We start from the raw sequence: 26,855 nt of genomic DNA on the forward strand, positions 1-26,855 counted from the left end.
ATCGACATTTTAACCGAGGCCCGGAGGGCCGAGTGTCGTATACCATTCGATTCAGTTCGTCGAGATCGGCAAATGTCTGTGTGTGTATGTATGTGTGTGTATTCGTGTTTTTTTTACAAAGGAGAAGACCTTTACGTCCTAGCCCAGTACACGTGCTATTGGTAGGGTCCAATCTACCACACGGGGTGCACTGGGGGCGTATCGGGCTCGAATGGTGACGCTACCTTTAATACCGACTAAACTCCATTGGGCTCCGCCATCATTCCTCCCAGGAACTACCTCTCGGTATTACTTCTGGGGGGATGGCTGTACATAATGTACTCATTCACTCTCACTCACGCGTTCATACATCCTGTATGAGGCTTACTTGGGTGCTCTCTCAATCACACTTTGATTCACTCTCAAACACTCCCACATGAGGCTTTTGTGCTCACCTTTTTCGTTCCTTGCGAGGCTGACTTGTGTGCTCACCTTACTCATTCCTTGGCTTACTTTTGTGCTCACCCTTAACATGCCGTGTGAGACTGACTTGGATGCTCGCCCTTTCACTCCTCTGCCACGCCATGAGGTATCGATAGCTAAGTCCCAACATACTACGCTACGACCCTCCCGTCTTGGCATGAGACAGTCCACTTATACGCCTATACATTCACTCTTCTGTCTTGCTTCGGGGTGGCTGGGTTTACCCCTTACGCAGTTGCCAGTCGCTGCGCCAAACCTGCCTCGGCATGAACAGACCATTCACTCCCTTTTTTGCGCTTGGCCTTTTTCGCTCCAGCTAACCAATCACTAGTTAGCCGTGCCCGTCGTCTGTTGCTCGGTTCGTCAGATTACCTGTAGCCTACTGGCAATCTGGATGGTAGCAGCCGAGACTGCGTTCCACTTCTCCACCGATTGACACATCCGCTGAATAAGGGTATCAGGGGTTGTGTCCCAGCCACAGACGTCAAGCATTGCGACGTCGAACCGATGGCATACGAACAGTATGTGTTCGGCAGTTTCGTCTACACCTGGGCAGTCCGGGCAGACTGGGACCTCCGCGTGCCCGAACCTGTGGAGGTACTGTCGGAAACAGCCATGGCCTGACAGGAATTGTGTCAGGTGGAAGTGAACTTCCCCATGGGGTCTTCCCACCCAGCTCGATATGCTAGGTATCAGCCGGTGGGTCCACCTACCTTTCGAGGAGTTGTCCCACTCACGCTGCCATCTGCCGACCGAGGTCTCCCTGGTGCGCTCGCGGGCTCCCCTATTTCCACGTAGCTCGAAGCACTCCTCATCTTCCCGAATGACCAGCCCGACTGGCATCATGCTCGCTATCACGCAGGATGCATCGTGTGATACCGTGCGGTAGGCAGATATCACTCTGAGGCACATCACGCGGTAGGTGCTCTCCAGTTTCTGTAGGTAACTGGTTACCCTCAGTGCTCTTGACCATGACGGGCCGCCGTACCTGAGGATAGATAGGCAACGCCTGCCAGTAACCACCAGTAACACACCTTTGAGCTGTTGGACATCATTCTCGATAGAGCCGCAACAGCAGTCGACGCTCTCTTGCATGTATAGTCGACATGGCTGCCGAATATCAGCTTGTCGTCTATAATGACTCCGAGAGACTTCAGACTTCGCTGTGAAGTGATCGCGACTTCTCCCACATGAATAACTGCATGTTGTGCCGACTTGCGGTTGTTGACGATAACTACCTCCGTCTTATGATGAGCGAGCTCCAGGCCTCTCGCGCTCATCCATTCCTCCACCGTGCTGATCGCGTGTTCTGCGGTTAGTTCTACCTCAGGAATTGACTCCCCGTAGACCTCCAAGGTTACGTCGTCAGCAAAGCCGACGATCTTGACCCCAGGAGGGAACTTCAGTCTCAGAACCACGTCATACATGAGGTTCCATAGCACCGGGCCTAGGATCGAGCCCTGCGGGACTCCGGCGGTAATCGGAACCCTTTTCTGACCGGCATCGGTCTCGTATAGCAGTACGCGGTTCTGGAAGTAACTTTCCAAGATCCGGTACAGACCCACCGGTAGGCTAAGCCGGTGTAACGAGAGCGCGATGGCATCCCAGCTTGCGCTGTTGAAGGCGTTCTTCACGTCAAGTGTCACTAACGCACAGTGTCGAATACCTCGCCTTTTCGCTATCTCGGCAGTATTTACCACTGAGTTGAGAGCGTCCACTGTGGACTTACCCTTCCGAAAGCCAAACTGGTTGCTTGACAGACCGTCCGTACCTTCCGCGTACGAGGTTAGCCTGTTGAGGATGATCCTCTCAAGCAGTTTGCCAGTCGTGTCGATCAGACAGATTGGTCTGTACGCCGATGGGTCGCCTGGCGGCTTCCCGGGCTTCGGCAACAGCACCAATTTCTGCCTTTTCCATCTATCGGGAAAACGGCACTCGTCAAGGCATCTCTGCATAGCTAGCCTGAACATGTTCGGGTTCGCTATGATCGCTGCCTTGAGAGCGTTTGGAACTCCATCCGGCCCTGGAGCTTTGTTCATTGCTAGGGATTTAGCCACTGCGAGTAGTTCTTCATTCGTCACTGGAGCCACCATTTCGGCCGTGCCCGCACTGTCTCGTAGTGCGGGTGGCCAGGGGCTTGTGGCTCGAGACGGGAAGAGTACTTCGATAATCGTTGCCAACCGGTCCTGAGACCGTTCTGGGGGTGAGGAGCCCCCTTTGGTCTTGGCCATCACAATCCTGTAGGCGTCATCCCACGGATTCGCGTTGGCACTCTCACACAGGTTGTCGAAACACGCTCTCTTGCTGCTTTTAATGGCCTTGTTAAGGGCCAATTTCACAGCTCGAAACACTTCACGGCGGTTCTCTCTTGCATCCTCGGTGCGAGCTCTTTGCATCCTACGTCTAGCTCTGAGGCAGGCTGACCGTAGAGCTGCAATCTCGGCACTCCACCAGTATACCGGGCATCTGCCGTTTCTTGGCAGTGTTTTTCTCGGCATAGTGGCGTCGCACGCGCGTGATAGAACAGCTACCAGCGCATCCCCGCTTAGACTGTCGGTGTTGGCCTCCAGTCCCAGGGCCGCGGCGAAAGCTTCGCTGTCGAAGTGATTGGACTTCCACCCGCGTACCTGACAGGGATCTCCCGCCCTCGGATGCTGTGTGTATGTGTGTGTGTCATTTAAACTCACACAATTTTCTCAGAGAATGCTAAACCGATTTTCGCAAACTTAGTTTCATCTGAAAGGTATAACGCTCCCATAAGCTGCTATTGATTTTTTAGGTGAACCAACTTCCCGTTCCGGAGTTACGGGTTGAAGAGTGCGGTCATACAGCAAATTCCCATATAAACTGGTACCACCATGATGTTCAAATGATGTAAAACATATTAAAACTGATGTAACATTACTCTAGTTTGCGGGTCTGGATCACTAATGATCAATCAAAGCAGCTTTGACCACATTGGCCACCTATGACGGTTCATGACGCCCCCGGGGAACCCGCCAAGTTCCTAAGCTAATATCACACTTATTCCCCAACGAATTCTCCACCGATTTCTACAAACTTGATTTCAAATGAAAGATACAGTAATACCATCGACTGCTGCTGATTTTCATTCGGTTCTGACTCTTGCTTCCGGAGTTACAGGGGTGTTAGTAAAGATACACTGGAATTTCCCATATAAATCGGTACAATCGTAATACCTCAGAGGCTAAAAACTATTGAAATGGTCACCAAATTTCTTCTAATCGCAGATCTAGATCACTGATTGCAAATCAAACATTCTTTGAATATATTGTCCACTATCAACGATTCCGGAAGTCCGGAATTCCGGGCATATTCCACAATTACAAAGTCACATCGGTTCTTCGGTGATGACAACCGATCTTCTCAAACCAAGTCTCAAATGGAAAGCAAAATATGCAGTTGGGTATTGCGTCGCCGCCCCTCCCCCCCGCCTGGCCCTTACACCTCCCTCCTTCATCACTCCCCTCCCCTTGGACCATCCTCACGCCCGCATTTCCTTCATCCACCCCGTATACCGAAATAAGATGAAGGATTTCTGACGCATCCTCCACTCCCACTCTACTAACCCCCATTCCCTCCACTTTCAAACCCATTCCACCAACATTTCAAGATATAATCACATGAAGATAACATTGAACTCATGCTGAATAAGCTAATTAAATATTATTCTTTTGCCTTTCTCATATAGAAAGGTTATGCAATTGCTCCAAAAACCGACTTTTTAACCGAGGCCCGGAGGGCCGAGTCTCATATAACATTCGACTCAGTTCGCCGAGATCACAAAATATCTGTGTGTGTATGTATGTGTGTATGTATGTGTGTATTTATGTATGTATGTATGTATGTATGTATGTGTGTATGTTTGTGTGTATGTATGTGTGTATGTATGTATGTATGTATGTATGTATGTATGTATGTATGTATGTGTGTATGTGCGGATTTGTTAACAAAATGTCCACATCGGTTTCTCGGAGATGGCTGAACCGATTTTTACAAAATAAGATTCAAATGAAAGGTATAATATTCCCATAGGTTGCTATTGAATTTAATTTTCAACCGACATCTTGTTCCGGATTACGAGTTGAAGAGTATGGTTACAAAACAAAATTTGTTGATTTGTCCACATCGGTTTCTCGGAATTTTCTGAACCGATTTTGACAAACTCGATTTTAAATGAAAAGTTAATCAGCTGCTGTTGAATTTTGTGTGGATCCGAGTTCTGGTTCCTGAATTACAGGGTGATACGTTATCTACACGGACCTTTCAGCTGCTTTTGACAAGTTAAATCACGCTATTGCAGTGGCAAAATTGGATAGACTCGGCTTTGGTACTAATATTCTCCGTTGGATGCAATCGTATCTCAGTGATCGTCGTCTAGCAGTCAAGATAGGTGATTGTGTATCCGAAGAGTTCTGTGCTTCATCTGGTATTCCGCAAGGCAGCCATCTCGGTCCATTGATTTTTCTTCTGTATTTCAACGACGTTAACTTTTGTTTAGAAGGACCACGGTTGTCTTTCGCCGACGACCTCAAGTTATACCATAGAATCCGGAATACTGAAGATGCAGCTTTCCTTCAACGCCAACTGGAAACCTTTGCGGAATGGTGCGAGATCAACCGAATGACCCTAAACCCCAAGAAATGTACGGTCATTACGTTCTCGAGGAAAAAAACGCCAATTCGATTTGATTACTGTCTAGCTGAATCCACAATTGACAGAGCGAATTGCGTCAAAGATCTCGGAGTTTTTCTAGATGAACAACTGACGTTTAAACAGCATATCAGCTATATTGTCGCAAAGGCATCACGCTGTTTGGGGTTCATAATGAGAATATCTAAGCACTTTTCAGATATTTACTGCTTGAAATCTCTCTATTGCTCACTCGTTCGATCAACTCTGGAATATTGTTCAGTTGTGTGGAACCCTCATTATCTCAACGGTGTCCATCGAATTGAGGCAGTACAGCGCAGATTTGTTCGGTTTGCCCTTCGTCGATTGCCTTGGAGCAACCCTCACCAGCTGCCAAGTTATGAAAGCCGGGGTTTGCTTATTGGACTCGATACATTGCAAGTGCGACGGGATCTATTCCGTGCTATGACGATTTCGGATATTTTGCAAGATCGAATTGACTGCCCCGAGCTTCTCAGTGCGATAAACATGAACGTTCGCCCTCGCGCCCTTCGCAATAATTTATTCCTCCGATTACCTCTTCGCCGGACTAACTATGGAGTGAACGGTGCCATCATTGGTTTGCAGCGGACCTTCAACAGAGTTTCATCCGAGTTCGATCTTCACATTCCACGTAGCAGATTACAATTTGACTTTTTAAATAGATTAAGAAATTATCATTAGGACCACACTGTGTCTGTTGATATTAATTAATTATAAATAAATAAATAAATAAATAAATCACGCAGCAAATCCCGATTCTAACGAATTCTGCGATGAATGTAAAAAGGTGGATTTTTTTCAAAATGTAAACACAACTGTTGAATTTGTAGATCTAGGTCCCCAACAGTCATTCAAAGTCTCTTTGGCCACACTGGCCACCATCGACGGATCCTGAAGTATCCAAATTCAGAATAACGGTTATATTGGTTTCTCGAAAATGGCTAGACTTATTTGATCAACTTAGTCTCAAATGAAAGGTGTTGCGTCCCCGGAAACTGATATTAAATTCCATCTCCATCCGACTTCCGGCTCCGGAGTTACGGGTTGTGGAGTGCGATCACATAGAAAACTCCGATTCAAACCGATACCGCGATGAATGCAAAAAGGTGCTCTTATATATACTTACCAAGTGTAATAAGAATGAAAGACATTTTCATAATGTTATATTGTACGAACCAGCTATTAAATCATAGTTTGGAGAAATGAGAAAGGCACAATTGCACCTCTAGGTGGATTAAAACAGGTTTTTTTAAATTTTTGCACTAGAAGAAATAGTTATTAGACTACATGACGGGAAGGGAATAATATTTTAACAGCTTCAATTTATTATGAAGAAAAAAATGTCGCGATTTAGTCAATGTCCCCATTTTGTCAGCCTAGAATACACCATGGAGATGATAAAAACGGTTCTTTACTGTATTAATTATTCACAGTAATAGGTACATCCCATTTTCTGAGGATATTTTCTTTCAATTGCATGGAACTACACCAATTTTTAGGTAGTTTCAAGGGGTTATTTTATCGACTTCTTCCAAAATTCGGCGAACCTTTTCCCATTCGTGCGATAGTTTATGTTAAGAGGGTATCCTAAATTAATTGGTATACTTAAAGGTTTATATGTTGCAGATAGAGAAAATTCATAAAATTTCAGCTTTTCCTACACAATATTACAAAAGCTTCTTAAACAACTGTTCCTAACAAGATTATGTAAATTATAAAGCATTTGAAAATTTTTAATAGAAGTGACGGAAGGTTATCGAAAAGCTTTGTGAAAAAAAAATCCAGTAATTATGATGATTTTCCCTAAAGGGTTTCGAGAGTTTTTTAATTTGTTCTTTGGCATTAGGATTAGGGATAATAATTCAGATCAAAGATACTACTGGGAAGTCATTTTTAGAAAAAGTCGATATCGAATTAAAGTTTGAACTATGTATGCATGCACTTCAGAGGTAGCGAGATATCAAGAGCTGAAATTTTAGTGCTGAGTTCTCAGCCGCTTTGGGAATTTGAGTAAACACTATTGAGTATGAACTTCAAATCCATTCGAAAATTTGCTTTTCGAATTTTTTGACTCAGTACAATCATATATAACACCTTTAGAAATATTCAGCTTTCCGTACACAATGCATTGATTGAAGAATTTATATATGTTATTAACGGAGCATTAGCAATAATTCGTTTGTATTTCTCTTTTATGGGCTATTTTTCTGCTTTTCCATTAAATTGGTTTAACCTTTGAGATTTCTTGCACTGATATTGTCCTATTCTAATTTGAGCGATTCTCTGAGTCCTGCCACTATCCCATGTAGTATGTGTTATCAAAAAACATCGCGAAGCATCAAGTTCTAAATGATTTCAATCGATATAATACCCGAAGAAAGCGATAAGAGTTATAAGAAATGTATCATTACACTGTTAGGTGGATTAAAAGCGTTTTTTTAATAGAAAGCGAAATTGGGATTTATTTAATGTCTTTGAAAAATAGAACTGCTCACCGAAAAATTGCATAACTTTCAACATTTGCTGAAAATGTTTTATTTTTTGGGAATGCGTCGAGTTGAGACGAAAACGTAATATGATTCATAACCAGAGTAACACTTTCCGAAATTATAAGAATTTATGAAAAATGGCGTTTTGCGTTTTACTCTAGCAGGTCCTGATCGATTTTTGTTAGCATTTGATTTTTGTTGTATTACTAATTATTTGAATAGGTAAAATAAATGTTCGAAAACGGTAATTTTAGGTCAAGATCGCATCATTTTGAAACCGCCAATTTCGGAGGTTCAGTATCTTGGATGAATTTTACAAACGTTGAACAGCACGTCATCTGATAAAATAATTTTGGCGTTATATTCTGCAAGAAGTATTCATGGAGAATTTACTCTTCAAACAAATTTAGTTCCAGACTTAATGTCTTCACCAAAATTTTGGGGAGTGCTATTACAAACCACTTTGTTGAAGACATGAAGGCTCCATGTGTTCATGGTATCAAAATATTGTAGGCTATTTGTATTTACCTTTAAAATAAATTATTATGATTTTACTGTCGATGGTAAATCTCTTCTACTGTTTATAAACAATAAAATTTACATTTTACCCAAAGCGTGAGTTTGTGAAGCTCACAATAAAAGTTTTTTTTAGAAAAAACTAGATTAAGGAACACTTCATAAATATCATTTTATAACTCGATATACTCCATATACGTAGTATTCATGCCTACAATAAAGTTGAAAGTCTCAACCAATTCACTAAAGACAGAAGCTTTGTACATTTTTTTGAAAAACTGATTCTCCATAATTTTAATTCTTCAAAGATGGCGGTTTCGTAATTATGCCATTTAGACAGTAGGTTAGATTTTCACCAAACCCCCACAAAACCGAATATCTGACTACGCCACTGATTCCAAGTATGTAGGGACAAAGTCGTTTTACACTCGTCCACAAGAAACTTCTTCAAATACTGCCTATCTATTATAATACATTGAAGACCCAATTTGGTCAGTCCCCAATTTTGTCAGCCTTATATGAAAACATGTTTGATGGGCTCTAGCAGACGCACAAGGCTGAATTCGAGTAAATCCTTTCTTGAGCATGTTTTCCTTATCTTAAAGATGCAAATATGCAAAAATAAAAAAAAATCATTTTTTCAATTTTTGCGCTAGTTTTCTATTAAATAATCAGAAATAATTATTGGACTACATCAAGGGAAGGGAAGAATATTTTTTTAATTTTCAATTAAGGAGGTTTTTTTTCTCAAAATGGCGGAATTTTTTGTAAAAAATAACAATTTTTTTTCAAATGAGCAAAAAAAACCCTACTTCAAAAATTGAAACTCAACGTAGGGATTAGGTATTTTATACGTAGACTGAAATAAATCGGTTAAGTAGTTTTTGAATGGTAGTTATCACCGCAAATCGTGTTTTTCCAAATAAGCTTCGTCACCGAGTGGTTGTCGCTATTTTTTCATAGAAAAATTACAGAATGTTATTGAAATGAACAATTTACTTCATCCAAATTTGTAAAAAAAATCACAAAAAGTGTTTTTTTTCACGCTGAAACCCTTACCCTTACTTAATTATTGATTCTAGACTATTGCAGTAAACATACATTGAGCAAAACATTAAAATATTATTGAAAATAAAATCGCTACTATTGTTATATTTGATTTACACTAATACATTTATTTTTCAGTTATTATTCCAAGAATCGATCGTACTCTGGCGTATATCATTTCCGAATTGGATGAATTGGAGAGAGAAGAGTTTTATCGTTTAAAGAAAATTCAGGTACGTCATTTCATAATTGCACCTTTCCCATACGTTGTAGTGCAAATTGTAGTACTTACAAACTTGTGCGTTTAACAATATTTAAAAAAAAACAATGAATTATACTAACGATTTAATTTTTTGTTATAGATTTATAAAAGTAATTGAATGGGTGGTTCATAAATTTGATTATTGATTTCAGTCATACTTAGCGAGACAAATAGATTATTTTAAATTAGATTCACATTTAAAAGCTTGAAATAAGCTTTCATTTTAAATCAAAGAATGAATCTTGAAGATCGGTCAAACCGTTCCCTTGCGATTCGGTACGCCAACTGAAAAAAACATGTTAAATTTGCGCGTTAATATCTCTCAACGAACGAATATATTTTAACGAAAAAAATTTGACCTTTGTTAAACCAAAGTTTTCAAAACAAAAAAATAGTTTATGCATTTATCATGGAAACTTTTTCTATATCACGCGCTAAGATTCAGTATAATTCTGATCGTTTATATGATAGCCCCCTTATTATCTGGTAGTATAGGACGAATTTCGCGCCAAATCGTATTCAGAGTTGGCAGCACCCTCTCAGATTCTAATGAAACTTTCTGTACATGAAGACTTTGTCACAAAAAGCCACTTTGCATATTTTGTTTTTCCAAAAATTATCTAGACTGTCTTTTGAAAAGGGCCAAACTTTTTTACCATTTTTTTCAAATGTTTATAGTCTAAAAATGACAAATCCTACAAAAAAATGTTGTAGGAGTGGTTTTCACAAAGTTAGTCAAATTTTCGAATAAAAATATTGAAAAAATTCTTCATTGACTCCTACATTGAAAAAAATCGATTTTAAAAATTTAAAGACGATTTGCAAAAAAAAAGATGGGTGGGTAATGTCTAGGACATAACCAGAGTGTCGTGACTACTCGTTTGACTTGTAATTCAAATCGAATGATACTCAATGAAATATGTGGGCATGTTTCAAGTTATTCTTTTCAATAATTATGGTGATTCTGAAAAGAACTTTTGTTGTTGAAGTCTGCGTTGATGTGGGATGCGCTGGATTCTAAGCCCGTTGAGACATTCATTCATGAAATTAACAAATTTCATATTTTCTTGCTTTGAAATATCAATAATAAAATCTCTCGAAACAACCATCGGAATCTTTTTCCTAGCGTACAGAAATGAATCACGCTCGCGATGATCATGTTCTTAAAATTCTGTTTGTGTTTTGAAGTGGTTTTAGTGTAGGTAACAACATAAAATCAAGTATTGGACATTTTACAATGATTCTCCTTAACCCTGCAAAACCACGGGGTTGGCAGCAGAGGGTTAAGTTGCTTGGAAGAGATGACAGTTATTATACGATAACTAAAATTATAAATTTATTCTATAAATTGCAAAGTTATTGCCCCGTTTAACCTGAAAATTTGTCATTTCATTCATATAGGAACAATCATTGAAATTATGTCTATCTATGCTTTGCAAGATTTGAAATAACTTCGAAATGTGGTCACGACACCCCTGTTATGTCACATACATTACCAACTCATCTTTTTGTTGCAGATGGAAGGCCATCCTTTTGTGCGATAAATGAAAATATTTTCATCATTCGTTTTGGTGTAGCTTTCGCTTAGTGGCACAGTTGCCACATTCACTGATTTTCTTGGAAGGAATGGCAAGAATCTTCGGGTTTGTAGATTACTTTGAAAAATATTTTCTTATATAATTATTTTTAATTATACAAATTAATAAAAGGAACTTCCTAATAAAATTCTTTTTCCATTTTTCCATTATATATTCATCCTAAGGACGGTTTGCATATAACTATGACACAAATCCATCTACAACAAACAGCGCTAACGGAAAATAAGCACCACTAATTCTTTACAAGTATTTTGTTAGTCCTGAAAAGGACTGTTGGCAACATTAGAGAAGCGTGAATTTACTTATCTTCTATTTATAGGTTTTACCATTAATGTTGATTCTCATTTAAAGTAGTTTTTGAACTATTTAAACAAATTTTATATAGCAAACAACGTATCGGTAGCAAGCGTTGAACGTTTTCCTTCCGATTTATGAAACAAGATTGGCAATCCGTTTAGTAGAAGAAAAGTTATTAAGGTTCAAAATGTACGTAACGCTTTCGCTAATATGCACTACTATCGCTTTCTCGCTCGTTCTCGTGGCGTGCATGAGCCTTTCCTTTCCGTCCGGCTTCTAATGGCATAACCAAAACTAATATGCCGGCTTTCCCCCACCAACTGCTCTCGTCAAGCTACCCAATACGAATAATCATAGGAACAAACATGTAGTGGACCTATATATAAACTTTTCATTATTTTATTGTTCTGTTGGTTGGTTGTGCGGGATGGGCTGAAAATTTTCACCTTTTCCGAGTCGTTTTCGAAAGATTTTTCAAAACACTGTTGCAAAATTTAATACAACATTGGTACAAATATTTTCGACAAAATGCCGAAGAAATTGATTAAATCCATTCAGTACAACAAAAGATATAAGCGCTCAAAATCTTACATCATTTTTCTTCCGAAATTTTGAAAAGGGGACCCTATATTGAAAGGTAAGTCGTTAGTCACGACAAAAACCATTTTTGATTTGGATGAAATTTTGTTCCAAGATAGGTAATTATGTTCCCTACCTACCATCGCAAATTCAGGTTGGGCACTTTTAAGAAAAAAAGTCATTTGAAAAAAACTTTTCCTTGTCCAAACTGAATTTTTTTTTCAGTGTATTTTTATCGAAAACTAAACCAATTAAAGTCATACATATCTGAGAATTCAATAAAACTCCTTTTGTGTGAAGATCTTGTCTAATTTAGCAACTAAGCATATTTTTATTAAGTGGTTAATAAATGAAATTGAATTTTTTTATTACTTTATCTGAAGGTACAACTCCTTGAGAATGTTTTCCTAAATTTTTATAACGAGAAATAGATCGAAAGTTACAGCGCTTCTATGCGCGCTTCGTCTACCAAGAGCAGTGGTAATTTGAAATTTTAAACTCGATTATCTCAAAATGTCGTTTTACTAAAAATGGTTTTTACGTGATCACGATTGCCGAATACCCAATCAATATTCTTAACTTTTTTTCAATTGATCGTAATTAATTTTTCTCATACTTTAACGATTTCTTTTTATTCATAAATTTTTGTTTCATGGATAAGAGTTTTTTAATACAATTTTTAGAACTCAAAACTACTAAACTTTTTTACTAAAAACGTTCTCGAATGCAGGAAAAAATTATTATTTATTCAACTAATCGTTAAAGTACGAGTAATACTCATATTCTAATGGAAATTTTTGAGTTTTGGGATTTTAGATGTTCTATTGGTCTGCAATTGTGATCACCGTAAACGTCTTAAATAAAAAAGGGTTTCAGGGAAAAAGCCATAACTCCGCCAATTATCAATTTATTTTTATAAACTTATGCTTGTTTATTTTACTGAAAAATGTACTACCAAAATATTATAAGTTTGATGTAATGAAAACATTGCCTTATTCCTTTACGTAGATTCAAACTTTCTTGACATTTTTATCACTAGAAGGTATGTAACTCCTTATTCGAAGAATCCCATTGAAAAGAGTTTATGTCGTTAAACAAAAATTCTATTATTACTTTTTTATTTTCTTGTTTAGTGCTGAGGAAGAATCAGAGAAAGAATAAGCACCACGACATTTTGTATTGAATTTTACATAAATATTCATTTATATTTATATATTACATTTGTCTTAAAACTATCTTCATGTATGCTATTTTGTATTATTAAAAATACAAAATATTTTTGGTTCATCTTCTGAATTAGAATACCTTTTCGTCTCTTCTTTGCAACCAGGAATAGGCACACAACTGTGAAATTTTTGAGTTCCAGATATTGTTTTAGTGTTATTATACAGCTCTTCGAATTCTTCTGACATTTTGTTGCACTGTTCAGTGACTATGTAGCAAAAAATTAATTTTGTAATATTTTTATGAGTTTGTTCCACATCCCAGTTATATAACTCTCGGGGACTTGTTATGGTATTTCCATAGTCGCGAGCAAGACTGGCTCTTTTTGCCATTCGCTTGAGAGTGCCACAAATAGCATCACAGGGTTCTTTTCCATGGGATGCTGCAACAAAATGCCATTTGGCGCTTAACTCATAGTTTGACTGGAATCTACACAAGCTTGCAAAGTTTTTCTTATTTTTGTATTGTGCTGCTGCTCCATCAGACATAAAATAAATTTTAGAAAAGTTTGTCAATTATTTCATAAAATTTATAAGTTTTAAAAGGCACAAATGAACTGCAGTCTTCAAGTCTTTTTGTCTTCCAATCTTCCAGTCTTCATTCAAGTTTGTTATGAATATATACCAAATTCGTTACTGATACTTTTTGCATGTATCAGGCAACTATCAGCTGGGAAAATTAATTCTGAGATGATTATGACTCATTGCTTTAGTTTTCGATAAAAATACACTGAAAAAATTCAGTTTGGACAAGGAAAAGATTTTTTCAAATAACTTTTTTTCCTTGAAAGTGCTCAACTTGAATTTTTGACGGTAGGTAGGGAACATAATTACTTATCTTGCAAAAAAATTTCATCCAAATCAAAAATGGTTTTTTTGTAAATCGACTTTAAATTTTTAAAATCGATTTTTTCAGTGTAGGAGTAAATGATGATTTTTTTCAATATTTTTATTAAAAAATTTGACTAATCTTGTGAAAATCACTCCTACAACATTTTTTGTAGGATTTGTCATTTTTAGACTATAGTCTTTTGAAAAAAAAAAAATGGTAAAAAAAGTTTGGCTCTTTTCAAAAGACAGTCTAGATCATTTTTGGAAAAACAAAGTATGCAAAAGGGCTTTTTGTGACAAAGTTCTCATGTACAGAAAGTTTCACTAAAATCTGAGAGGGTGTTGGTAGCAACATTTGTTCGAGTTGGCGCGAAATTCGTCATAACCATTCTTTCTTTTTTAATTATCGGGTCCGCACGACATTGACGGAGCCACAATGCGACATTTATTTTTTTATTTTGATTATGTAGGTTTTAACATTAAGGTCGTTTGCCTCTTTTTTTGGGCCACAAACTTTTTTTTAAAAGTAACCCCATGAGCGGGGTTGGGAATCCAACCCGGGTGAGCTGCGATATGTACTGCTTAAAATGGCGTACCACGCTTCTTGAATATTTCTCCACTATTCTTCTTTATGTCGAGGTTTTCTAGAGTCAAACGATTTTCTCACGATTTGCCAAATATTTTCAGTTGGATTAAGCATAAGCATAAGAGATTTCCCGTGGTTGCTACTCCGTTATTGACCAGAACCAATTGAGATTGTAAAATGTTCATTAGAACAACATGCTTGGGAGACATGTTTTCAATTGGATGATCCTGAAAATTGATCCTTTTCGCACTATTCCTAAAACAAATGCAACATATTCTTTAGTTCCAAACAGTCAGATAGGCACTCGATAATCTTGAGAATTTTCGTATCCTTCGCATAAAATAAACGGTAATCCGATTGAAGTAGCAAAGAGACATTGTTTATAAATAATTAGAACAGTAACGGACCGAGGTTACTACTGTGTGAATCTCCGGACTGTTTTGAACAATTCCGATGTTGTCGAACACGAAAAATGAATGGTGCTCTTGCGGTGGCAGAAAGGAAAATTCCGAATACTCTTTGGATTAGTTTATTTCACGATGTTAAGGACATGCTGAACAAAGTCACAAGGTGACAGCTAAAATGGCTGGGTGTACCCCATTTGGCATAATGGACGTTTGGCATAACGGGTTTGGCATAAAGACGTTTGGCATAATGGACATTTGGCATAATGCTTATTGAGAGGTAGGGACATTTGGCATAATGGACGTTTGGCATAATTGACATTTGGCATAATACCTATTGGGGGTTAAGGGACATTTGGCATAATGGACATTTGGACAATGGACATTTGGCATAATATTTATTGGGGGGTAAAGGGACATTTGGCATAATGAACATTTGGCATAAAATGGCATAATACTTATTGGGGAATGAATCCAAAATTATCACAATCAACTTTTGTCATATATACGATGTTTCATTTCGTAATTTGGAATCAACTCAAAAAAATATTTTCCATTTTGTATGAATTACGCAATCTATAAGTATTTAGTTGGATCATCACAAAAAATGACTAAATATAGGCACATTTACACACATTATTCTTAATGGGTTAAAGGGTTCTTTGGATTACGTGGTGTAAATTCAGCAAGTAAGACTTCCGTTTTTTGATAACTTGAATAAAGAATAACATGTACGGCAGAATACAGATGTATAATTGTGTTATTTGTAAAGAAGGGTGCATCGCTATGCTTTTCATATAATACTTAATTACTATTAGGCACAGAATTGTGATGCACCCTACTTTACATTATATATGGAGCATTCCACATAAAATTTACCACCCCAAATTTTTTACCATTTTTTCGATTTGGCTGTCTAAAATATTTGACACGTATTTTTTTTTAAATAGTAGTAATTCGCTTTAATTTTTTTTAAATACTTTTATTTGATCGCCAATACTGCAATAACTAAAGAAGACATTAAAAATTGTTGAAAACATGAAATGTGTGCTTTTCTCAGTTTTCGAATGAAGTTTATAAAAAATAATCGTGCTGCTTATTTAATGTAAAATATTGAAAAAGTTGGATGACTTTCTTTTCTCTTAAAACATTTTTCTTAACGCCATTAACATTTTGGAAAGAACATTTGAGTATTTTCGGCGTTATGAATTTTTCAATCGAACCCTGCACGCGCGAAGCATAACACCACACTCTTCGCTAACACACGGGTTTGGCTGTAAGAGTTTCTACACGTCAGCGCGTGGAGGAACCTTTCGTGCGCGCAATATGTATACTATTCTGTGCATATTAATAAATAAATAGTATATGGAAAGTATAGTGATTCGCCCTTCTTTACAAAGAACGCAATTATACTTCTGTATTCTACTGTAGTATTGTACAATGTACAGTTTACATGTTACTCATTATTCAAGCTATCGAATTACGAAAATTTCACTTGCAGAATTTACATCACGTAATCCAAAAGGCCCTTTTAACCTATTAAAAATATGTTCAAATGTGCCTATCTCTAATCATTTTTTCTTTGCGATCCGTCTAACTACTAACAGATTGTGTGATTCATATAATATGAATTTTTTTTTCTGTTGGTAATAAAACAAGTAACAAAATAAAACATCATATATATGACGAAAGTTGATTATGATAATTTTGGATTCACTCTCCAATAAGTATTATGCCAAATGTCCATTATGCCAAATGTCCCTTTACACCCCCAATAGGTATTATGCCAAATGTCCATTATGCCAAACGTCCGTTATGCCAAATGTCCCTTAACCCCCAATAGGTATTATGCCAAATGTCGATTATGCCAAACGTCCATTATGCCAAATGTCCCTACCTCTCAATAAGCATTATGCCAAATGTCCATTATGCCAAACGTCTTTATGCCAAACCCGTTATGCCAAACGTCCATTATGCCAAATGGGGTACACCCAAAATGGCTGCCGTTGTTTCTGCTTTTTCGTTTTATTTCATCGTCGAAAATCGTTTGTAACTTAAATGTCTTATCTCAGATAGCTTAGAAATTGTATCACTGTATGTAAGCACCTTAGCACATGCAGCTGAATAGATTCTCTTCACGGAATTTTGATTAAATTGGGAAATTTGTACCTTTTTATTTTTCAAAACAAATGAAACACATGGTGCAAAAATCAGTCAGCTGATTGCTGAACGATACGCTCGTGATTGTGCTATCTTCTATCGGTATGGTACGTTCTAGCCGCACACAGATGCTGAACGTAACCCGAACATAGCCGAACATAACCGACCCTTTGTTGTGATTTTGGCATCGCTTCACCTTAACGGTTACAAATTTACTAGTGTGATACGTGCAAATGCATTTTTATTATAGCTGATTGCTTTCCGAATTCTGAATCGGCTTGGTGCAATATTGTAGGGTGACCATACGTCCTGGTTTCTCAGGACATGTCCTGGTTTTGCATTGTCTGTCCTGGTGTCCTGGGAAGTCGAGGAAAATGCTTGATTTGTCCTGGTTTTTCTCCTGTAAGCCTAATATATTTCTATCTATTCAGTCTTCGATTTTCACTATGCTCTAGATCGCAGTAACGACTGACCGCAACCATAACTGCAACGTATACTCATCCTCAATCGGAATGTGACAAACAAAACTTAATATAGTCGAATCTCCCAATTGTACCTTTCGATGGTTTTTTAAATCTCCCAAGAGTACCTCGTCAATATCGATGAAACAACAGCGCTTTTTCTTGGCTTAAATCGTCATTCAATCCGGGACTCGAAGAATTCCCTTTCGTACCTCTGAAAAGACACATCGGCATTTTGGTGCTTCTGCTTCTACTTGAGTTCTCTTGCTAGTGGCTTGTTTTCGTCTTACTGGAAATCCATTCCATAAAAAGAAAAATAGCACCTAATCAGTCGCTCTGCTTGTCAACAGTGCAGTGAATCAAACGAATGTTTCTACCTAAAGAATGTTTCTACCTAAAGTCTATATGTACCGTGCCAGTACTACAAACAAGCAAAGCAATCGAATAATAAATTTCGTCCAAAGCCAGTGTGAACAATAAAGCACCGTTACTTTAATCGATACGATATCGATCATTCATTTCAAGATGTTTGAAACTCAACAGCAAAATTCAACAGCAAATTTGCAAATGCAGTTTAGACTAACGGAAGTCGTCGTTATACAAGCTCACTACACTCATTACTGATAACATTTAAAATTTTGGCTATAACGGAAAGCTACGCAATGGAAGACAACATGCAATACGCCGTTGAACATGATAATGTTAGGACCAAGATACCCATTTATATTGACAATGATAAGATTGATATGTGTCTGTACGATGAACACCTGGGTACTATTAATAAATTTATTACTACCATCATGTCGGAATACGTAACGGTGGAATCCTTTAAGTTTGAAACCCGGAGAAAATTTAGGTATTTCCAACGGTTTTTGTTTCGTGAGAATGCGAGTGACCTATTCCTTCATATCTGAACTTTCAATTCAAAGCAAAACGCGTGACCAAATCTCAAATCCCGCTGTGCACGTATGAAGGACAGACTCCTGCGTGTCCTACGTTGTTATACAAGAAGACACACTACGAGAAACCATGTACACAAACCTCTAACGAAGCAATATAAACTGCAAGCCCTTCATCAACATCAACTAAATCACAAACCACCGGAGTTGCAGCTCTGGCACCAACGAATACTGGAACAACAGAACGTACGCACAGCATGAACGCCTACTACTTCCCAAACAACTGCCAGCACCACCGATATTAAAGTAAATAACAAAGAACACAGATACGCGATCGTGACCCGTAGGCCCCACAAGCAACTCAAACCAGGTAATCGTGAAAGCCCATACAACATTAACAGCGAGAATAGCGTGAACGAAAACGAGGGAAACGAACCAAACATTTCTTTCATCGCGACGTGCATGAATTGAATTTTGGTTTCTTTCAAATTCACGCAGGGATGTCAATTTTTTCAAGCTCGGGCTCAAACTGATATTATTTACACCAAGCTATCCGCCAGTTTTCACATAATCGATTAAATGGAGATATTTGTGGTAACAACGGTAGGTTTTGCAGCTGTCAAGTCGAGAGATAATGGTTGTCAATGGAGATTGCCAGGCATAGCGCAGGGACTTGGGATCACTGATGTTTCTGATTTACGTCCTTGTCGTGTTTTTAGTACTGGAAACTCCTCGCCGGTACTGCATAGACCATCTCAGCATTAAACGTTTGTTTATGGTGGTGTAGCAAGAACTGCCACTGTGGAATTCCGATGAAAGATTTTCTGGCAGAGTTCTTCCTCCCAGACTCCCATAACTTTTTTACTGTGCAAGCTCTGCCTGCCAGACCCCATAACTTTTTAACTGCCACATGCGGAAAAGGCAATGTCGATTGAGAGGTAACGGGGGGAATCAGTATCCTTTCGACTGTCCTGGTTTTTTACTCGCCTGATATGGTCACCCTAAATATTGGCTCCTCCCACCTCCATTCAAATAAAAAAGCACGATGGTACGTCTGGGCAGGAGGAGATTTCTTGATAAGACATGATTGAACAGGATTTTTACCTGCTTATAAACTATGGGGGGAGGGGAAATACAAGTGTGATAAGATTTGTATTCAAGAATAAGATTAATTAATGGATTGGGTGATAGTTGGTGGATGATTTACAGTAAATATTGGGAAAGACAAGAGGGATTTCAATGAAATTAAACGTTCGATACCAAACAGTGCGCGACATGACAATTGTACAGGAAGAGATTGTTGCGGTGATACCGATTGCTTGCGACGTTCAATTTTCGTTTGGAATATGTCAACCGGGAACTTCAGTACTTTTGCAGGGCAGCTGATCGCGCTAGCTTGAGAGTACCGTAATCTTGGATTAAACCACGGTGGTTTCTACGGGGGCAGTATAGGTTGGATTGAATGGCAATAGCATATTCCACAACGCCACGACTTCATCAATGCCGATGGACGATTCAATAAACTGCATAAAACTGTATAACGTCAATACCAAGTAAATTTTGCGGTAAACCAACAACGACCCACAATTGTTCGAGCGTATTGGAAATGGTTGCGGGATTCATGCAAGCGTCTTATACTGCTGTTAAAATTCCCCCGCCGCACAGTGCACAGTGGAAGAAATCCGACCAAAAAGGTAATTAATTGGAAGCCGCTGAAAAAGTATGACAATATATACACCAAAAGTTGCGGAATTTTTTTTGCAGTGGCGGATCCTCGAATAAAAGTCGGACAAAACCTAAAATGTTGCCTAATTTGGCTGAAAATCTCAAGTTAAGCTAATTTTGAGGTGCTGAGTTTATTTCTGATGTCAAAAGTCATAAAATATTAGATGCATTTTCTCATATAGTGTTATTGAACCTTTCTTATGACTTATGACCAGCGATGCCAACCTTCCAGTTTAAACTGGATTTTTCCAGTTTTTTTTGCAACATCCAGTCAAACAGACAATCGGAAAATTTTTCCAGTTTTTTTTAAATTGGAGCCAGTTTTATCCAGTTTTTTTAAATATTCATTTATTAAGTTTTTTTCTCACAAATTGTAACTTGATTCATAGAATTTTCAAGCCAGCCATGCGATAATGCCGAGTGCCCCAGAATAAGATTTCAATCCACCGTAACCTGAACTCTTTTTATACATCTTGTGAGTAAAACGGTTTGGGAATGTACATTTTGATTCGATTTCAAATGAATTTTACTCAAACATAAAGGTGGCAGTACATTGTGTCAAATGTTTTGATGAACATTTGTTGAATTCTCAGCTAGTTGCTATAGTGGTATCTACAGAAAGGCTTAAGCGCATCGTCGAGTTTAACAAATGGTCTTAAATTCAGAATTTTGTGGATGTGTAGATTGAAACGTTCAAAACAATAAAGTTCGATCAAATATTACAATTTCAATCAAATTCGAATGTTTTAATATTTTTTTAACTTGGACAACAATATCAAAAAACCGACTCAAATTTTCAGTAAAAGGTATGGAGCATACGTGTTTACTTAAAATTACGTTCATTGCATCGTTGACTTAAACAATATAAGGGCAAAGTAGATTTTTTTCAAGTATCCAGTTTTTTTTCAAGAAAGGTTCCAGTTTTTTTGAAAAAAATGTTGGCAACGCTGCTTATGACTATGATCCCATTTTTATGATAGATGTTCCGCTACTGTTCACCAATATCAACAAAAATGAAAAACACTACTTTAAATCTATTGTATAACGTGTTGGTTTACTGTAGATTGTCTAATTATCTTGTACAAAAAACCACGCGCCTCCATATCAGCAACAAAATTTTAAAGTCTCATAAAACCCGTTTGCGCACCTATGCGCAGAACAAGACCATGATATTCCAAAAGTAGAGGTAATTTCCCATAGCATGTATAATATGTGATCGACATGTTTCGCCAGATTATACAGCACACATTAGTGGAAAAAGTATTTTTGATCTGACCACCTCAAACATAATTAAACGCAAAAGTCATAGTTCTAAGGAAACTTAGTAAATATATTATAATTGCAACCCAAGTTCTTTCATTTCACTGTAAAATGAAACTAGTTGTGCTAAAATCGAACCAAAATCAAAAGAGCAATATGTATATGCAGTGAATATAGATTGTGATTTTGGAAATGAAATTCATAAAAAAGTCCGGACATTGCTATTTTTTATATTTTAACGACATTCAATTAGCTAGAGATTACTAAGTTAAGTTATGAACAGTATAGACTCAGGTGAGAGCAAGGATGTAAAGTATACAGATCGGAAAACTAGAAGTGGCAGGGTAATTAGAACAGGCTTAATATCTTATGGGCTTATCTTTTGTCTTCTGCTGATGAGGGTCGAGCTTTAGCAGCATAACTACGAATCACCCGAGTTCACCAGCATGTGTCTTGGCATAGACAGACTAAACGGTAAAGATGGACAGTATCAGGTATCAGAATATGTTGGCTCAAATGGCACGTTCCCCGTATGTAGTCGGGGATTTGTGCCTTGCCGTGTCTTTTCATTATTACCTGAGCGGAAGGAAAGGAGAAGGAGCAGTGAGGAAGTAGAATTGGAGGGGTGGGAAAAATGACAACACAAACATAAAAAACAAACAGCAGGTAAGTTAAACTCACAAGTAGTTTAACTCGCCTGCGAGTAAGCATAAAGCTCTTTACCACATTGGATAAGAAACTTTAGTATGTCTCTGAGTTTCAGTCGTCCAAACATGATATCGTCTATGTAAGGACGGCCGAAAACTCGAAATTGCAATTGCGCTGTTGCTGGACAGTTGCATGTCAGATGATATGAGGTTCCGTAGTCGGATTCACAAAGATCACATGAAAAGGACTCAGCGTGCTGAATAGTTGCCATGTGATAATCGAGTTTACAGTGGCCGGTTAAAGCCCTGGTCAGCATGCCGCAGTGGAGCTTCGAAAAATGTAGGAGATTTTTCGAAGTCACTGGGCACGGTTGTTCTAAAAATGCCTTTGTTTGGCGACTCGTTTGTAGATTACTCCAATATTTGCGGTGCTCGGACGAAGCCCCGGACCGTATTTTTCCCTTATCCAACTTGTCGAAATTGGCAGGACGGGCTCAGGACCAACGAAGTCAATCGCTGAACCTGCCATGGCCAATTCATCAGCCCATTCGTTTCCAGTTATACCGGAGTGTCCGGGTACCCAGACAAGGTAGATAGTGTTGACAATGCTTAGTTCTTCGATTTGGTTCCGGCACGCGATCACTAGCTTGGACCGTGAGTTGTTTGAGCTAAGGGCCTTGATTGCAGCTTGACTATCGGAGCAGAAATTTATAACTTTGCCGGACAATCCCTGTTGAAGGGCTGATTGTACCCCGCACATAATCGCGAAGATTTCAGTTTGGAATACAGTACAGTATCTACCTAGTGAGTGAGATTGTTCCAATCTCATTTCACGACAGTAGACACCAGCATCAGCACGTCCCTCCATCAGAGAACCGTCAGTGTAACACACTTGCGTTTGTTGTTGTCTTTCCATAAAGCCAGACAACCACTACTCTCGAGAGGGAATCTTCACATGGAATGTCCTGTAAGGAAAACTACAAGTGAGTGTAATATCGCTGGGAGCAAGAATATCTTCACCCCATGTAACCATTTGTGACCACAATCGTGTAGCAAGATCAACATGATTACTGTTCCAAAGCCCAGTAACCTGCAGTCTGTATGCACATGATAGTGCTTCTTGTTTTAAGTGTATGTGTAATGGCTTGATGTTTAGCAGGGCCTCAAGGGCAGCAGTTGGAGTAGTCGTGAAAGCACCGGTCAACGCCATGAGCGCCATTCTTTGCAGATGGTTTAGTTTCGACTGGACCATCACCACCTCTCCCTTCTGCCACCACACAAGACACCCGTATGACAGTATTGGACGTACAATTGTCGTGTAAATCCAATAGATGTATTTAGGCTTTAGACCCCAGGTCTTTCTAAAAGTTCGTCTGCATTGTCCAAAGGCCATGCACGCTTTCTTGACTCTGAACTCAATGTGAGCTGACCGGTTCAATTTGGAATCCAATATAACTCCAATGTACTTGACTTGATCCGCACACAGCAGCTCAGAGTCAAAGAACTGTAAGGGACGAGCCCCGGTTGTTATTCGCTTCTTCGTGAAAAGAACCATTGAGGTTTTGTTTGGATAAACTGTTAATTTAACGTGTTGACACCACTGTTCGACAGCTTTTAATGCTTGTTGCATTAAGTCGAAGATTGTTGCGATGCTCAGTTCAGTAATTAATATGTGATAATCGTCAGCAAACCCGTAGGTTGGAAAACCAAGCTCATTGAGCTTTTTCAACAAGCCGTCGGCATCCAGGTTCCATAGCAAAGGCGCCAGAAGCCCCCCCCCCCTGTGGACAGCCGCAAATACTCAACTTCCTTATCTCTGCCTGTCTCAGTGACGAGCAAAGAATGCGGTTGCTAAGCATTGAGTTTATCCAACCCGTGATACATGCAGATACCTCATGGCCACGCGTCGCTTCCAGAATAGTCTGGAAGGACACATTGTCAAAAGCACCCTCAATATCCAGGAATACACCCAAGCTGGATTGTTTGAGCGAGAAAGCTATCAATGTTGTAAACAACATCATGTAGCAATGTGATCGTAGATTTCCCACGCTGATATGCGTGTTGCATTTTATGCAGCGGAAACTCCACCAAGCACTCATTTCTGCTGTGATGATCGACTATCCGTTCCAAAGCTTTCAATAGAAAAGAGCTTAGACTGATAGGCCTAAAGCTCTTGGCCTCTTCGTAGCTCGAGCGTACACCTTTGGGAATGAATTTAACTGTTATTTCTCGCCACGCTTTAGGGATATACCCGGTAGCAAGACTGGTAAGCATAATCTTTTTCAAGACAGATTTGAGGATATCAAACCCTTTTGCAGTAGTACAGGGAAGATTCCATCTTTTCCATGCGATTTGTATGGAGCAAAGCTGTCAATTGCCCACTTAACCGATTCAGTGGTAACCAGTGTGCGTGCTAGCGCCCATGAGTCCGAATCACCAGAATGGGTTGCGTGATCACTGTTCAACTCCGGATCCATACAACCCGGGAAATGAGTGTTGAAAAGACAATCGAGGACATTTTTTTCGTTCGTCATATAAACACCATCACTGGTTTTTAAAGAGCCCATCTCAAAATCTTTCGATTTTGAGAGAATTTTATTTAATCTGCTTGCCTCGTTCAGACTGGAGATATTTGAGCATAGGTTTCTCTAACCAGCCCGCTCAGCAGATCTAAGACATTTTTTATACGCTTTGCGAGCTAAATTAAAAGCCTTGGAATCATCCCGCTGACGCCGATTCCAAGCTGTTCTCATATCCTTTTTCTTCTTATCAAGATCAGCCCTCCACCACGGGGTTCCCCTAGAAGTTCTTACAGTACGCAGAGGACAAGCCTCCTCGTAGGATGTTACTATGAATGTGTTTGTTGTAATTATAGCTTCGTCTAGATCGTCGATTTGTTCTATTGTTGGGAGATAACCATGGAATTTTGTAGCTAGGTTCTCCGTGTATAGATCCCAGTTTGTAGATTTTTGGTTGCGATATATATATATATATATATATATATATATATATATATATATATATATATATATATATATATATATATATATATATATATATATATATATATATATATATATATATATATATATATATATATATATATATATATATATATATATATATATATATATATATATATATATATATATATATATATATATATATATATATATATATATATATATATATATATATATATATATATATATATATATATATATATATATATATATATATATATATGTATGTATATATATAATATATATATATATATATATATATATATATATATATATATATATATATATATATATATATATATATATATATATATATATATATATATATATATATATATATATATATATATATATATATATATATATATATATATATATATATATATATATATGTATATATATAAAAAAATTGTTCTACACATACCATCAAATCTCAACCGTTACAGAGTTATTGAACTTTTTGTGTAAAAAACTTATTTGTCTTAAAAAACCTCGAACTTTAAAAGTATACTTTGTATTTTAAATATTTCAGTTCCATTCGAAAGGTGAGAAAATTTCCTATTCAATGGTGTTCTCATATCTTTTAAGTAATTAGTTTTAATTAGCTTTTAGCTGTAAAGTAGTTAAAAGTTTGTGTTTTTGAGGAGGTTTTTGCTAATTTTCTCGAAATAATGAAGTATGATTATAGCAATATCCATTATCCAAAAGTTGGGTTTTAGGACAATTCATAATTTGTTCTTGGACGTCATATTTCTATCTCTTCTCATTTCTTTGTAATTTCATTACTATACTTTTCCTGTAACCGACTTGCAAGTGCTTAAAAGACTCTAATCTGAAAAATATGCATTATATCGTTATTTACAAGATTTAATTGGAAAGCTGAGAAAATTTCCTATCAGTGTATGTACAAATATCTTTTATCTAAGTGTACTAAATGATTTCTTACTAACGAAATAACTCAAAATTTGTGTTTTTTGGAGAGTTTTTTAATTATTCTTCATTATTAATCAACAAAATTTATCGTTACTATTATTCATTTGATGCCCCTTAATGTTCTCTATAACTTTTTATTTGACACTTTGTCTATATCTCTTTTCATTTTGCTGCTATTTAATAGTTAACACAGCGTGACCTCGCCACAAATGTAGTGGGTTCGAAATCGTTATTTTTGCATATGAAACGATGTGATAAAAACGATTTTGCGTCGAAACCAAAAGAGATAATTGAATGGAGTCAAAGAAAGAACTGTAGAACTTGCTGAGATGCATTATTTCCATGATAATAATGGTGATGTTTATTATTTACTATTTAAAGAAAATTAACGAAAATGCTAATAATAGCACTAACTTTAAACTAATTTACTTTTAAAAGAATACTAAATTCACTTAACTGAAAGGTATTAATACATTTTTCACTGTAGAATTTTCCTGGTTTTCGAATAAAAAGAAAAAAAGTACAATAAGTGCCCCATTTTTTTCAATTAAAGGTGGTACTAGTGAAAATGAGATAAAAATATCCAAGTTGAATAACCAAAAATCGAGAAAATAAGAAAAGGTAAGTGTATCATGTCAAAGAACGAATTAAGCAGCTCATCAAGACTAACAATCTGAATTATTAAAATGATGAGGTTAACTATTTGGATTTTCAATAAATGAACGAAAAATCGTTTAAAATTGTTTAATTTTCAATAA

The 26,855-nt window shown here is 37.6% G+C and overlaps 1 protein-coding gene across 1 annotated transcript in view; it reads left to right on the forward strand.

Moving 5' to 3' along the window:
- The window catches only part of LOC131691094 (V-type proton ATPase subunit D 1), a 118,175-nt gene that overhangs the window by 54,970 nt on the left and 36,350 nt on the right, over window positions 1–26,855 (forward strand). The window contains exon 4 of the mRNA XM_058977293.1: window positions 9,348–9,442. Within this exon, the coding sequence (XP_058833276.1) occupies window positions 9,348–9,442 (95 nt within the window). The remainder of the gene's footprint in view (window positions 1–9,347; window positions 9,443–26,855) is intronic.

This window comes from Topomyia yanbarensis, chromosome 3, assembly GCF_030247195.1.
Source record: "Topomyia yanbarensis strain Yona2022 chromosome 3, ASM3024719v1, whole genome shotgun sequence".
In the NCBI taxonomy this organism is placed as follows: domain Eukaryota; kingdom Metazoa; phylum Arthropoda; class Insecta; order Diptera; family Culicidae; genus Topomyia; species Topomyia yanbarensis.